Consider the following 16,492-nt stretch of genomic DNA (forward strand, 5'->3'; position numbering starts at 1 on the left):
CTAGGTTAGAGAGTACTAAGGGATATACTTGACTATGTTAGACAGCACTTGGCTAGGTTAGAGAGTACTTGGCTAGGTTAGATGGTACTTGGTTAGGTTAGATGGTACTTGGTTCAGTTAGAGAGTACTTAGGAGTTAGAGAGTACTTGGCTAGGTTAGACAGTACTTGGATGGTGGGATGGAACTGGACCTGACAACAGATGATTTATCCAGGGCTCAGGTAGATTCGATTCCAAATACAAATTCAGCCTCTTAAGGGTCCCATACCATCCTCTTACAGCAGCTTTTTTTTTTTTTTTTTTTTTGAGACAGAGTCTTGCTCTGTTGTCCAGGCTGCAGTGCAGTGGCGCAAACTCAGCTCACTGCAAAACTCCACCTCCCGAGTTCAAGTGATTCTCCTGGTTCAGCCTCCCCAGTAGCTGGGACTACAGGCACCCGCCACCACACCCAGCTAATTTTTTGTATTTTTGGTAGAGACAGGGTTTCACCATGTTACCCAGGATGGCCTCGATCTCTTGACCTCGTGATCCACCCACCTCAACCTCCCAAAGTGCTAGAATTACAAGCGTGAGCCACCACACCCAGCCTTAGAGTCCTTTCATGTGACAGCAAGGAACGTCTGTACCCAGTGCACCACACATGTCCCTCGTGACTTTCCTCACATCCGTTACAAGTGGCCTTAGAGAGTCCCAGCAATGCCAACTTCCTATTAGCAGTCCTGGCATTCAAGAAACACTCAAATAAGGAATAGGTTGGCATCATAAACAGGTTACCTGACTTATCTCTGAGATTCCACAACTCCTCCTTATTAGTCTTCAAATTTGAATCAGGCCGGGCACGGTGGCTCACTCCTGTAATCCCAGCACTTTGGGAGGCCAAGGTGTGTGGATCACCTGAGGTTGGGAGATCAAGACCAGCCTGGCCAACATGTTGAAACCCCGTCTCTACTAAAAATACAAAAAATTAGCCGGGTGTGGTGGTGGACACTTGTAATCCCAGTTACTTGGGAGGCTGAGGCAGGAGAATCACTTGAACCAGGGAGGCGGAGGTTGCAGTGAGCTGAGATCACGCAGCCGGGGCAACAAGAGCGAAACTCTATCTCAAAAAACAAAAAAAAAAATTTTTGACTCAATACTATCAATGCCCCCAACTAATTCTCATGTAAACCGGGTGCTCAAAATCCTTTGAAGAGTTTCACAGTATCTCAGTGTTCTTTATTTGCCCTTATTTCTTGTCATCCCAGATTGATTTCTACAACTGGGTACACTGTCCAAATAAGTGATAATGCTTAGAGTTTGGGAGCCACCAAGCAAAGAAGCCAGGAATAATTTTTCAGATGATAGATAATGTCAGGAGCTGACTGTAGGCAGCAGGTTTTGAGAAGCTGATTGGTGATTGCTGTTTGGCCCACATATGTTTGCTAAGAACCATCAGAGCAATTATTTGATTCAGTCCTTCTTGCTCTAGGTGTTGTGTGAACCTAAATCCGCTTTGTCCTGGTAGGTGAAAGCTGATAAGGACAGCCCCAACCTAGCCCAGCTGCAGCAGGCCTCTCGGGGAGTGAACCAGGCCACTGCTGGCGTCGTGGCCTCAACCATTTCCGGCAAATCACAGATTGAAGAGACAGGTAGCCTTTCCAAAGGGACCCTTTTCTTATCTTGCATCCTTGAGCTCTTCTCTGCATCGTTCCCTGTGATCCCAACCAAATCCCACAGGACTGTGTCTAAATTTTTTCATATTTTTCATCTTTTTATTTTATTTTTTCTTTATTTCTGTTTTTGAGACAGGGTCTCACTCTGTCACCCAGGCTGGAGTGCAGTGGTACGATCTCTGCTCACTGCAACCTCCATCTCCCTGGTTCACACGATTCTCCTGCCTCAGCCTCCCGAGTAGCTGGGATTACAGGCACCGCCACTGCGCCCGCTAATTTTTGTATTTTTAGTAGAGACGGGGCTTCACCATATTGGCCAAGGCTGGTCTCGAACTCCTCGCCTCAGGTGATCCGCCCACCTTGGCCTCCCAAAGTTTGCCGGAATTATAGGTGTGAGCCACTGTGCCACTGTGCCCTGCCTTTTTTTTTTCTTTTTTTTTTTTGAGACGGAGTCTTGCTGTTGTTGCCCAGGCTGGAGTGCAATGGTGCAATCTTGGCTCACTGTAACCTCCGCTCCCAGATTCAAGTGATTCTCCTGCCTCAGCCTCCCAAATAGCTGGGATTACAGGCGCCCACCACTGCACCTGGCTAATTTTTGTATTTTTAGTAAAGACAGGGTTTCACTATGTTGACCAGGCTGGTCTTGAACTCCTGACCTCGTGATCCACCCACCTCAGCCTCCCAAAGAGCTAGGATTACAGGAGTGAGCCACCATGTCCAGCCCCCTCAGTTACTTTCATGCAGTGTTGACAAATGGCAAACCAGGTGTTTCCACAGAGCGTTGGCATTGTCCACCTCTCAGGTGCCAGTCAGGCAGGGTAGAATTTGATAAGATCTTCTTGTTTCCATCCTTGCAGACAACATGGACTTCTCAAGCATGACGCTGACACAGATCAAACGCCAAGAGATGGATTCCCAGGTGAGAGCTCCATCGCTAAGTCTAGATAGCCTCTATTGCCTAGACATGGACTCTAAATATTGTTCCCGTGGAGAAAAGGCAGAGGGAGAGAGACCTGAGTGGAAATGAACACAGGTGCACCTACTAACCCAAGACTGAATGTAAATCATGCCGGAAGAAACAGTGGAGGTGGAGGTTATTAGTGAAGATCAGAATCCTTGTTTTTTTGTTCTTTTGTTATTTTGGTTTTTTTGAGATGGAGTCGTCTCATGTCACCCAGGCTGGAATGCAATGGCATGATCTCGGCTCACCTCACTCCCCACCTCCCAGGTTCAAGCGATTCTTCTACCTCAGCCTCCCAAGTAGCTGGGATTATAGACATGTGTCATCATGCCCAGCTAATTTTTTATTTTTAATAGAGATAGGGGCCGGGCGCGGTGGCTCAAGCCTGTAATCCCAGCACTTTGGGAGGCCGAGGCGGGTGGATCACGAGGTCAGGAGATCGAGACTATCCTGGCTAACATGGTGAAACCCTGTCTCTACTAAAAATACAAAAAAAAACTAGCCAGGCGTGGTGGCGGGCGCCTGTAGTCTCAGCTACTTGGGAGGCTGAGGCGGGAGAATGGCGTGAACCCGGGAGGCGGAGCTTGCAGTGAGCCGAGCTCATGCCACTGCACTCCAGCCTGGGCGACACAGCGAGACTCCGTCTCAAAAAAAAAAAATAAATAAAATAAATAATAGAGATAGGGTTTCACCATGCTGGCCAGGCTGATCTTGAACTCCTGACCTTGTGATCTGCCCACCTGGGCCTTCCAAAGTGCCAGGATTACAGGTGTGAGCCACCGGCCATTTTCTTTTTTCCTTAAATAAAGTAAAGACAGGGTCTCACTATGTTGCCTAGGCTGGTCTCAACTCCTGTTCTCACACAATCCTCCTGCCCTCACACAATCCTCCTGCCTCAGCCTCCCAAAGTGTTGGGATTACAGGCGTGAGCCACCACACCCAGCCAAGATCAGACTCTTAACTCTTGCCCACTAGTCTTGGACTAACATTCCTCTAAATGTTATCCAGGATCTCTTAGTATCCACAAACTTAATAGTCTTACTATAAACATTGTTTTAGACTTCTGGTATGAATTATTTGCATATGACCTTTAGTTTTAAAAGAGAAAATCCTTTTAACTCATCAAAGGCAATGCCATTATTTCTCTCTGTTGTTCTATAAAGTCATACGATGCAAAATAGGTATCAGCAAGATCCTTTAAAAAAATTGATATCATTTTTCTAGAATTATTGGTCATCAGTCTTGGGGTGAATTTCAAATTGGAATTGTTAAAGTACTCCAAGATGTGTCACTCAGCAATTTTTTTTCTTTTTTTGAGTCAGGGCCTTACTCTGTTCCTCAGGCTGGAGTGCAGTGGTGCCATCACATCTCACTGCAGACTTGAACTCCTGGGCTCAGGCAGATCCTCCCAACTCAGCCTCCTGAGTAGCTGGGACTACAGTTGCACACCACCATGCCCAGCTAATTTTTCTTTCTTTCTTTCTTTCTTTTTGAGACTGAGTCTTGCTCTGTCGCCCAGACTGGAGTGAGTACAGTGGCATGATCTTGGCTCACTGTGACCTCCGCCTTCCAGGTTCAAGCGATTGTCCCACCTCAGCCTCTGAAGTAGCTGGGATTACAGACATGCACCGTCACGCCCGGCTAATTTTTGTATTTTTAGTAGAGATGGGGTTTCACCATGTTGGCCAGACTGGTCTCGAACTCCTGACCTCAGGCAATCTGCCCACCTCGGCCTCTCAATGTACTAGGATTACAGGTGTGAACCACTGCACCCAGCCTCTTTCTTTATTTTTTGTAGAGATGGGGGTCTCACTATGTTGCCTAAGCTGGTCTTGAACTTCTGGGCTCAAGCAGTTCTCCCACCTGAGCCTCCCAAAGTGTTGGAATTATAGCCATGAGCCACTGCACCTGGCTCAGCATCTTTAGGAAAAGACACAGATCACCAGCAAAGCCAAATTTCTGTCTGAATACTGAAGGGACTTCTGCTTAGCAATCTCACTCAGTCCCTCTTGACTTTATTTTTATTATTATTTTTTTGAGACAGAGTCTCAGTGTGCTGCCCAGGTTGGAGTGCAGTGATGCAATCTTGGCTGACTGCAACCTCCGCCTCCCAGGTTCAAACAATTCTTCCACCTCAGCCTCCCAAGTAATTGGAATTACAGGCACCCGCCACCTCACCCAGCTAATTTTTGTATTTTTAGTAGAGACAGGGTTTCACCATGTTGGCCAGGCTGGTCTCGAACTCCTGACCTCAGGTGATACACCTGCCTCGGTCTCCCAAAGTGCTGAAATTACAGGCGTGAGCTACTGCACCCATCCCCTCTTGACTTAAATACCACCTATATGTGGATAAATTCCAAAATCTTCTCCACAGCTTAGATCTTCTCCTTGAGCCCCATACTTATCCAGCAGCCTTCTTGATAGCTCCCCACTAATGCCCTATAAGTATCTCAAACGTAACTGATGTCCAAAACAGGCCTCTTGGTGTCCCTCACACCCCACTCTGTCCCTCCCCTTGTTTATTTCATCTCAGTAAATGACACCCCCACCGCCTACTGGGTGCTGAGCCACAAACAGTCATCCTTGATTCCTCTCTTTCCCTCACCCTCCACATCCAATCCATCTGCAAGGCCTGTTAACGCTAAATCACAAAACAAAAGCTTAATCTTTCCACTTCTTTCCATCTTCCTACTGTAACCTAAGCCACCATTCTCTGTCTCCTGAGCCACTGCAAAAGCAACTTACCTATAATGTTATATGAATAGTCATTTTAAAATAATCCTGTGGTAGGCTGGGTGCAGTGGCTCATGCTTATCATCCCAGTACTTTGGAAGGCCAAGTTGGGAGGATTGCTTGGCCAGGAGTTCAAGACAAGCCTGGGCAACATAGAGAGACCCCATCTCTACATAGAAATTAAAATTAGCTGGGACACATGCCTGCAGTCCCAGCTAGTCTGGAGGCTGAAGCAGGAGGATCACTTGAATCCAGGAGTTTGAGGCTTCAGGGAGCTGTGATCACACTCTTGCACTCCAGCCTGTGTGACAGAGTGAGACCCTATCTCTAAAAATAACGATAATAATAATCCCATGGCATGATCAGGTGGTGGGGAGAATAGCAAAGAGCATTGCAGAGGCAAGTCTGGTCATATGGTTAGTTAGTTGGTGGAGCTGGGTGAAGAGCACAATGAGGTCACTCTGCTAGTCTCCATCCCTCTGTAGATGTTTTACTTTTTCCATAATAAAAAGTTGTTTCAAAACAAAAAAGGAACCACTTCACTGGGTCTAGTTGCTTCTACTCTTGACCCTCTACAGTCCATTCATTCCCCATGTGATAGTTTAGAAATGTAAATCTCAGGATGTCCCCTCTCTGCTTAAATCCTCCCAGTGGCTTTTCATTGCATGTACAACATCCAAGCTCCTCATCAGGTCATGAGCCTGGGTGAAAAATGATCCTTGCCTGGTTCTCAACTTCATCCTGCAACCCTACCCCTCTATCATATGTCTCATATACAACTTCCTTCCTTCTCCCAACACCTCCAGATCTGTCTTGCTTTAGAGCCTTTGCTCTGACTGTTTCTTCTGCCTGGAATATTATTCTCCAGGTCTCCAGGCAGCTGAGCTCTTAAGGCCACAAAAGCTGAAAAATGACTTTCTGAGACTAGACCTGGCTGACTATTCTTAGGCTTTATTACATTTCCCTGTGTCATTTCTTTGCAATCTGATCTTTCTCCTTCATTTGTCTTTTCCCTCTATAAGGTAAGCAGGGACATGATCAGTGCTCAGCAAATATTCTTTTTTTTTTTTTTTTATTTTGCTCTTGTTGCCCAGGCTGGAGTGCAGTGGTGTGATCTTGGCTCACTGCAACCTCTGCCTCCTGGGTTCAAGCAATTCTCCTGCCTCAACTTCCCAAGTTGCTGGGATTACAGGCATGCACCACCACACCTGGCTAATTTTGTATATTTTTAGTAGAGATGGGGTTTCATCATGTTGGTCAGGCTAGTCTTAAACTCCTGACCTCAAATGATCCACCCACGTTGACCTCCCAAAGTGCTGGGATTACAGGCATGAGCCACTGTGCCTGGCCAGCAAATATTCCTTGAATTAAGAAATAAAATAAATTACATTAATGAGAAGTAGAGCTAGGCAAGATCACCTTTTCCTTTAGTAAGATTGTCCATGCTTTTTCCTGTAGCAGTAATAAGCCTAAGTTGCACAAATACCTGAAAGATATCAGAACCATCATACTTGGTTCCTACTTGGGTTTCCAGGGAACTGGAATTGAAGAAGGGTTACAACTAGATTGGCACTCACCATACAGTTAGGCTAAACATTAGAGTTGTTTTTAGATAGTGATTTATCAGAGCAACAGAAGATAAGCCCACCTCCCATTTAGGTATTTGTAAAGCATCATTCACTTCCAGTAGAGGATCACAGTGAGTAAAACATAAGAGCTACTGGGATAGATAAATGAATGGGAGAATGGAAAAATTAGAGCAAAAAGAGAACAGAAATTGAGGACTAGATAAAGTATGGAAACAGGGTGAATAATGCAGAAGAAGAGGAATTCACAATGCAGCAGAAAGGGGGTAATCAAAATAAGATAGATGTAGGCTGGGCATGGTGTTTCATGCCTGTAATCTCAGCACTTTGGGAGGCCAAGACAGGAGGATCTCCTGAGGCCAGGAGTTCACTACCAGCCTGGGCAGCAGAGCAAGACCCCATCTCTATAAAAAATATACATAAAAATTAAATCTCAGAGAGCTGATCAAAAGAAAATCCCACTCACTTTCCTTACAGGTTAGGGTGCTAGAGCTAGAAAATGAATTGCAGAAGGAGCGTCAAAAACTGGGAGAGCTTCGGAAAAAGCACTACGAGCTTGCTGGTGTTGCTGAGGGCTGGGAAGAAGGTGAGCTGACTCCAAGGACGAGCACTAACCCACAGCAGGGAGGGGAAGCTGTGTGACAGGGCCTTCCCCTAGAATGGAACAGAACAAGAAACCCACCAGATCAGTGGCTTCTTCCTTCTCTTCTCTCCTCATGGAACCTATTTTCTCTTCTGTTGTAAATAACCTTTAAGTCTAACTCTGGGTGAAATTATGGTGAATTAAAAGCTTTTGTTGTCACCTTTTAAGACCTAAACATTGATCATAACTCATTCACTGCCATTCCTTCCCAGGCCCAGGTAGCCTTGCTAACTCCCTGGGAATTTAGTTTCTGGCCAGCAGAGAGTTGAAAAACGAAAGAATAGTGGTCAGTGGAGATCTGGCAGACAGGGACAAGTGAATTACAAGATTCTGACTATCTAGAGCCAGTGAAGGGCAACAATTGCCAAAGGATAGAAGGGATCAGGTGCTGAGAAACGGAGTGGCATGGAGTCACATTCAGCCTGCCAGCCCAGAGACTTGCCATCCATCACCTTGAGTCTATATGTTGCTGTCTGCATGTCGAAAGCAGTCAACTTGATCACAACCAAGATTGTTGACTGTTATGGGATTTGACAGACTCTGGGCACCAACCATAGACAGATCCTAGTCATTCCTAGACACCAAACTCGGGGACTAAGTGATTACACCATGGTTATAATTATAATGTATTTTTGAGCCCCCATGGTGGCAGGTTTTTTGATTAAGTGAGTGTATGCATGCATGAAGCGCTTTGCAACATAAATTATCATTGTCTTTTAGGAACAGAGGCATCTCCACCTACACTGCAAGAAGCGGTAACCGAAAAAGAATAGAGCCAAACCGATACCCCATATGTCAGTGTAAATCCTTATTACCTATCTCGTGTGTGTCATTTCCCCAGCCACAGGCCAAATCCTTGGAGTCCCAGGGGCAGCCACACCACTGCCATTACCCAATGCCGAGGACCTGCATGACACTTCCAAAGACTCCCTCCATAGCGACACCCTTTCTGTTTGGACTCATGGTCATCTCTGTTCTTTCCCCGCCTCCCTAGTTAGCATCCAGGCTGGCCAGTGCTGCCCATGAGCAAGCCTAGGTGCAAAGAGGGGTGGTGGGGGACAGGGCCACTCAACAGAGAGGACTTCCATCCAGTCCTGCTGATTATTTGACCCCCACAACAATGGGTATCCTTAATAGAGGGGCTGCTTGTTGTTCGTTGACAGCTTGGAGAGGGAAGATCTTATGCCTTTTCTTTTCTGTTTTCTTCTCAGTCTTTTCAGTTTCATCATTTGCACAAACTTGTGAGCATCAGAGGGCTGATGGATTCCAAACCAGGACACTACCCTGAAATCTGCACAGTCAGAAGGACAGCAGGAGTGTCCTGGCTGTGAATGCCAAGGCCATTCTCCCCCTCTTTGGGCAGTGCCATGGAATTCCACTGCTTCTTATGGTGGTTGGTTGGGTTTTTTGGTTGTATTTTTTTTTTTTTAAGTTTCACTCACATAGCCAACTCTCCCAAAGGGCACACCCCTGGAGCTGAGTCTCCAGGGCCCCCCACTGTGGCAGCTCCGGCGATGGTGCTGTCCAGGCCTCTCGGTGCTCCACCTCCGCCTCCACGCTGAGCAAGTGCTGGCCCACCCAGTCCATGCTCCAGGGTCAGGCGGAGCTGCTGAGTGACAGCTTTCCTCAAAAGGCAGAAGGAGTGAGTGCCTTTCCCTCCTAAAGCTGAACCCCAGCGGAAAGCCTCTGTCCACCTTCACAAGGGAGAAGACAACAGAAAGAGGGACAAGAGGGTTCACACAGCCCAGGTCTTCACAGGACACGTTTCTTAGGAGTTCCTGTGACCAGGCTCAAAAATTTTTATCACATGCTTGAATGGAACTGGTGAGATCAACACTACTTCCCCGCCGGAATGAACTGTCCATGAACGGTCTGTGTCAAGTGGGCCATCTCCCTTGGCCCAGAGAGGGAGTGTGGGAGCGATTCCCAGCTCCTTTCTGCAGACATCTGCCTTGGCATCCTCTTGAATAAAAAGATCGTTCCACCTTCTACGCAATTGACAAACCCGGAAGATCAGACGCAATTGCTCCCATCAGGAAAGAACCCTATACTTGGTTTGCTACCCTTAGTATTTATTACTAACCTCCCTTAAGCAGCAACAGCCTACAAAGAGATGCTTGGAGCAATCAGGACTTCAGGTGTGACTATAGCAAGGCTCATCTTTCTGCCCGGCTACATCAGCCTTCAAGAATCAGAAGCAAGGCCAAGGTGCTGGACTGTTACTGACTTGGATCCCAAAGCAAGGAGATCATTCAGAGCTCTTGAGTCAGAGAAAACGAGAAAGGACAGAGCCAGCGGCTCTAACTCCTTTCAGCCATATGCCCCAGGCTCTCGCTGCCCTGTGGACAGGATGAGGACAGAGGGCACATGAACAGTTTGCCAGGGATGGGCAGCCCAACAGCACTTTTCCTGTTCTAGATGGACCCCAGCATTTAAGTGACCTTCTGATCTTGGAAAAACAGCGTCTTCCTTCTTTATCTATAGCAACTCATTGGTGGTAGCCATCATGCACTTCCCAGGATCTGCCCCAACAGAACATTGCTAGGTTTTGCTACATGACGGGTTGTGAGACTTCTGTTTGATCACTGTGAACCAACCCCCATCTCCCTAGCCCACCCCCCTCCCCAACTCCCTCTCTGTGCATTTTCTAAGTGGGACATTCAAAAAACTCTCTCCCAGGACCTGGGATGACCATACTCAGAGGTGTGACCTCCATACTGGGCTAAGGAAGTATCAGCACCAGAAATTGGGCAGTCTTGTGTTGAATGCTGCTTTCTGCTTAGTATTTTTTTTTTATTCAAGGCTCAGAAGGAATGGTGCATGGCTTCCCTGTCCCAGTTGTGGCAACTAAACCAATCAGTGTGTTCTTGATGCGGGTCAGCATTTCCAAAAGTAGCTAGTCCTCACTTCTAGATCTCAGCCATTCCAACTCATACGTTTCAAATTACCAATGGGGCGGCCGGGCACCACTGTTCCCGTGGCTCACGCCTGTAATCCCAGCACTTTGAGAGGCCAAGTCAGGTGGATCACCTGAGGTCAGGAGTTCGAGACCAGCCTGGCTAATGTGGTGAAACCCCGTCTCTACTGAAAATACCAAAAATTAGCCAAGCATAGTGGCGGGTGCCTGTAATCCCAGCTACTCAGGAGGCTGAGACAGGAGAATCTCCTGAACCCCGGAGGCAGAGGTTGCAGTGAGCTGAGATCACGCCATTGTATTCCAGCCTGGGCAACAAGAGCAAAACTCCGTCTCAAAAAAAACCAAAAAAACAAATTACAAATGGGGCAAAAAGTCTAGTGTACTGGATCAAATTAAGATTCTCTGCCCAGCTGAGCACAGTGGCTCACGCCTGTAATCCCAGCACTTTAGGAGGCCAAGGCGGGAGGATCGCTTGAGCTCAGGAGTTTGAGACCAGGCTGGGCATCATAGCGAGACCTCGTCTCTACTAAAATTCAAAAACAAAATTAGCTGGGCATGATGGTGCACATGCCTGTAGTCTCGGCTAGTTGGGGAGCTGAGGTGGGAGAATTGCTTGAGCTTGGGAAGTTGAGGCTGCAGTCAGCCCTGACTGTGCCACTGCACTCCAGCCTGGGTGACGGAGTGACAAAAAATTGTTTGTTTTTAAAGCCACAGAAATGTTTAAAACCTTCGTCGACTTAGCCTGAGTCATAACAGTTAAGAAAGCACTTAAACAGAAGCAGAGGCTAAGTCAGTGCCACATGAGGAAGTAACTGTCAGATGTCACATAATTACTTTCGTAATAGCTCAGATTAGAACGGCTACCCCATTCTCTAGACAAAATCAAATTTTCCTATTGTGACTCTTCTAAAAATGAAGATGAAGAGGTATTTAGTGACACACCTTGGATTAAAACGGGAATCACATCTTAAAGCTAAAAATGAACCTGCCAGCCTTTTAAATGAGTCACTGAGCATCACTAGTGACAAGTCTCTGGTGAGTGTAAATGGGTCATGACAAGATGGGAGAGCAACAAAATAATGGCTTAGGATCAACAAGAAGTTGAAAAACAGCATCTGTTACTTAAGTTTGTAAGACAGTGCCCTAAGACCTCTAGAGAAAAGATGTTTGTTTACATAAGAGAAAGAGGCCGGACGTGGTGCCTCACTCCTGTAATCCCAACACTTTGGGAGGCAGGGGTGGGTGGATCACCTGAGGTCAGGAGTTCAATACTAGCCTGGCCACCATGGTGAAACCCCGTCTCTACTAAAAATACAAAAATTAGTTGGGTGTGGTGGTGGGCACCTGTAATCCCAGCTACTGGGGAGGCAGAGGCAGGAGAATCGCTTGAACCTGGGGGACGGAGGTTGCAGTGAGCCAAGATCACACCGCTGTACTGCAGCCTGGGTGACAGAGTGAGACTCCGTCTCAAAAAAAAAAAAAAAGAGAGAGAGAGAGAAAGAAACAGAAGAGAAGAGCCACCTTGGCAGGGTTATTTTATATCTGAGCAAGGAGTTTCAATGAGACTAGTTTAGATTGTTTGCTGATGCGGCCGTCCATAGCAGTACCCCTAAAATCCCACCAGAATACGGGTCCCTCTAACCCAGTGACTGGAAGAACCACTGTCTAGAGCAACTTTTCTTGGAACTGTCCCAGCTACCAAGTCAGACACCAAGGTTTCTGCCACCAGGTAACACGGGGATCACAGGTACATGTCGCTCTGGTCAGATTAGTTGGCTTTGGTCCCTCGACCCTGTGGAGGAGCTAGTTCTCAGCTTGCACCTGGAAGCTCTCTCTTAGCTCCTTAGTCTAGAGGGGTCTCCTGGCTCCACTTGACCCTGGTCTTTAATAACTGGTCAGTATCTTGCTACCTTCTACCACCTTTCCAAATCTCTGGAAGTCCTGCCAGGGAAAGCCTCCAGTTCCAACATTGGCTTTCCAAGCAAACTGGCTTTGCCGTCTCTCTGCCATCCTTGTCCTCCAGAGACGGTACCACCTGTAGCATAGAAAAACACCACCACGGACCTGCCAGCCATCGACGCAGCAAACCAGGCCGGCTGTTTGCTGCCAAATTCCTTCCTCTCCCAGGTCCAGACCAAACACAAGATCAGCACCACACCGTGGTGTTGTCAGGAGCCAAAGCAACAGGAAACAATTCAATGCTGTTGGGTTCGATTCTGAGAGTAGATTTTTCCAGACATGTCTTTCAGGTGACCCTCAACTACCTCAGGTTTGAAGGCCCTAAATGAAACTGATTACCACTCACAGGGGCAAACCGAGGGGGGTTCGGTTACATCTTGGTGATAATGCAATTGTCTCAAACTGATAACAAACTCTTTCACATTTCGGTTTGCAGGGGTAGGGTTGGGTTTGTTTTTCTTCTCTTCTGTGTTTACCCTTTCCCCCGGGTTTCCAGTAGGGTAGTTCCTTGAAATGAATTTCATTTTTCACTGAGTGCCTACCTTCCCAGGGCAGGTGGCCACTGGCTTCTGTTTCCCTCCAACAATACTTTTATTATGGTATTAAGACCTTTCTTTGTATAATACATTGCATCTGTGTTTTCAATTTTTCAAATAAATATTTCCGCCTGGCAATGGAGCATGGTGGTGATTGACTGGCCAGCGTGGCTCTGAGGTACAGGTTCCACTGAGAAGCCTGCATTTGTATGCTGGGGTTCATGGAATCCACTTAGCCCCACACCTCTGGGAATGTGTCTTAGAAATATTAGTTTGAGCCGGGTGTGGTGGCTCACACCCATAATCCCAGCTCTTAGGGAGGCAGAGGCAGGAGGATAGCTTGAGTCCAGGAGTTAGGAGACCTGTCTGGACAATATAGTGAGATGCTGTTCTTCACAAAAAGGGGGAAAAAAAGAAATACTAGTTTGACACTGGACATGGTGGCTCATGCCTGTAGTCCCAGCACTTTGGGAGGCTGTGGTGGGAGGATCACTTGAGTACAGGAGTTTGAGAGCAGCCTGGGCAACATAGCAAGACCCCATCAACAACAAAATTAACTGGGCGTTGTAGCATATGCCTATAGTCTCAGCTACTTGGGAGGCTGAGTCAGGAGGATCACTTCAGTCCAGAAGGTTGAGGCTGCAGTGATCACACCATTGTACTCCACCCTGGGCAACAGAACAAGATCTTGTCTCTTAAAAAAAAAAAAAAAAAAAAAGGCCGGGTGCAGTGGCTCATGCCTGTAATTCCAGCACTTTGGGAGGCCGAGGCGGGAGGATCACTTGAGGCAAGGCGTTTGAGACCAGCCTGGGCAACATGAAAAAACCCTGTCTCTAAAAAAAAAAAAATACCAAAAAAAAAAAAAGCTGGGCATGGTGGTGTGCACTTGTAGCCCCAGCTTCTAGGGAGGGTGAGATGGGAGAATCATGTGAGCCCCTGGGGAGGTCGAAGCTTCGATAAGCCATGATTGTGCTACTGCACTCCAGCCTGGGTGACAGAGACCGTGTATAAAAATATATACTACTATTAAAAAAAAAAAACTATCATATAGATCAGGTCTCATAAAATCTGGGGGTTCAGGCTGTGGCTCCTCCCTCTGCACCCTTGCGATGCAAATTAACCTGTTACCTTAAAATGAGATGTGACCAATTCTGCTCAGAGACAGAAGCTACTGGTCATAAAGGGACTCAGAGCAAGCCAGTCACAGCTAGCAGAGGATTGACAGAGGGAGCTAACAGAGCCGGGCTGGGCTGCAGAGCGACCTTTCCACAGCACGATTGGCTGCAACCTAATACTGCCAGTGTGTTAAGCCAGGGGACCTACAGGGGAGACACAGATTGGGAAAGGCTGGGCTTGGAAAGCAGGAAAATTGGCCCAAATGACTCATCACGTAAGGAGAGAATGAGGCAGGTAATCAGAAGCTAGCATCTCTAAGGAGATCAAAGAACCAGTGGGATCACCTTGCTCAGTGGGAAGGTGATCTGGATAAATACCAAAGACGGGGACACTGGCCTGCAGCTGGTCTTTTCTGCTCCCAGTGGCAGAACGCCAAGGTGAGCCTGCTCCATTTAAAGCATAGGCCAGGCGAGGTGGCTCACGCCTGTAATCCCAGCACTTTAGGAGGCCCAAGCAGGTGGATCCCTTGAGTCCAAGAATTCAAGACCAGCCTGGGCAACATGGAGAAACCCTATCACTGCAAAAAATACAAAAAATTAACTGGGTGTGGTGGCACATGTCTGTATTCCCAGGTACTTGGGAGACTGAGGCAGGAGGATTGCTTGAGCCCAGGAGGCAGAGGTTGCAGGGAGCTATGATGGCGCCACTGCATACTCCAGCCTGGGTGACAGAGCCAGACGTTGTCTTAAAAAAAACGCCAAAAAAAAGCATCTTGAACTGTCCTTTAAAAGCTCTACTAGGCTGGGCACAGTGGCTCATGCCTATAATCCCAGCACTTTGGGAGGCCAACGCGGAGGATCACTTGAGGTCAGGAGTTCGAGACTGGCCTGGCCAACATGGTGAAACCCCATCTCTACTAAAAATACAAAAATTAGCTGGGTGTGGCAGCGGACACCTGTAATCCCAGCTACTCGGGAGGCTGAGGCACGAGAATCGCTTGAACCTGGGAGGCAGAGGTTGCAGGCAGCCAAGATCATGCCACTGCACTCCAACCCGGGCAACGGAGCAAGCCTCCCTCTCAAAAAAATAAAAAATAAAAGTTCTACTCAATTGTGCAGACAATGGAAAGCGGCTGATTGGCTTTAGGCAAAGGGGCGACATGATGAGATTTGCATTATGAAAAGACCATTCTGGTTGCAGTATGGAGGACAGAGTGGCGTGGAGCCAGAGTAGATGGGGGAAGACAACAAGGAAGCTATTGTCATAGTCCAGGCAAAGGGTGATGGCATGTGAGACAGGGTAGTGGCAGGAGACACAGGAGTAATGGCAGGCCAAAGAGACACACGGCAGGTAAAATGGACATGGACAGACAGGCTTTGGGTTACATAGAGAGGGGCTAGGGAAGGAGCTTTTAGGGAGGGGTCCTGGGTTTCTGGATTGTGAAATTAGTGGCGCCATCTACCTGGAAGAAGGTCAGGCTCAGCAAATTACCTTTTTTTTTTTTTTTTTTTTTTTTTTGAGACAGAGTCTCGCTCTGTCACCCAGGTTGGAGTATAGTGGCAAAATCTCAGCTCACTGCAACCTTCACCTCCAGGGTTCAAGCAATTCTGCCTCAGCCTCCTAGGAGTTGGCATTACAAGCGCCCACCACCACACTCGGCTAATTTTTTGTATTTTTAGTAGAGACCAGGTTTCACCATGTTGGCCAAGCTGGTTTCGAATTCCTGACCTCAAGTGATCCTCCCACCTTGGCCTCCCAAAGTACTGGGATTGTAGGCGTGAGCCACCACGCCCAGCCTGAATTGCCTTTTTTTTTTTTTTTTAAAGGCTGGGACAGGAGATCTTGCGCTGTCACCCAGGCTGGAGTGCAGTGGCCCAGTCATAGCTCACTGCAACCTCCAGATCCTGGCCTCAAGCAATCATCCTGCCTCTGCCTCCCAAAGTGCTGGAATTTTAGGTGTGAGCTACCAAACCTGGCCTCAGCTGAGTTGCCTTTGAAACATTCTTATGAAGATGCAAAGTTTAACTCAGAAGTCAGAGGTCATGGGAATTGAATGGTACCTAAAGCCATAACAATAGGAAAGAGTACAAGAAAAGAAAAGGGTCTATAATGAAGCCTTGAGGATTTTCTGTATTTAAAATAACCAAGGCCAGGCACGGTGGCTCACGCCTGTAATCCCAGCCCTTTGGGAGGCCAAGGCAGGTGGATCAGGAGTTCAAGGTCAGGAGTTCAAGACCAGCCTGACCAACGTGGAGAAACCCCCCCCACCTCTACTAAAAATACAAATTTAGCTGGGTGTAGTGGCGCATGCCTGTAATCCCAGCTACTCGGAAGACTGAGGCAGGAGAATTGCTTGAATTCGGGAGGCAGAGGTTGCAGTGAGCCAAGAT

General features: G+C 47.4%; 1 protein-coding gene across 1 annotated transcript in view; it reads left to right on the forward strand.

The window, feature by feature from the left end:
- The window catches only part of HIP1 (huntingtin interacting protein 1), a 116,931-nt gene extending 107,770 nt beyond the window's left edge, over positions 1-9,161 (forward strand). The window contains exons 30-33 of the mRNA XM_011976355.1: positions 1,504-1,627; positions 2,509-2,570; positions 7,409-7,517; positions 8,295-9,161. Of these exons, the coding sequence (XP_011831745.1) occupies positions 1,504-1,627; positions 2,509-2,570; positions 7,409-7,517; positions 8,295-8,347 (348 nt within the window). The 3' untranslated portion in view covers positions 8,348-9,161. The remainder of the gene's footprint in view (positions 1-1,503; positions 1,628-2,508; positions 2,571-7,408; positions 7,518-8,294) is intronic.
- Positions 9,162-16,492: the final 7,331 nt, after the last annotated feature.

This window comes from Mandrillus leucophaeus, unplaced genomic scaffold (genome assembly GCF_000951045.1).
Source record: "Mandrillus leucophaeus isolate KB7577 unplaced genomic scaffold, Mleu.le_1.0 Scaffold164, whole genome shotgun sequence".
NCBI lineage: Eukaryota > Metazoa > Chordata > Mammalia > Primates > Cercopithecidae > Mandrillus > Mandrillus leucophaeus.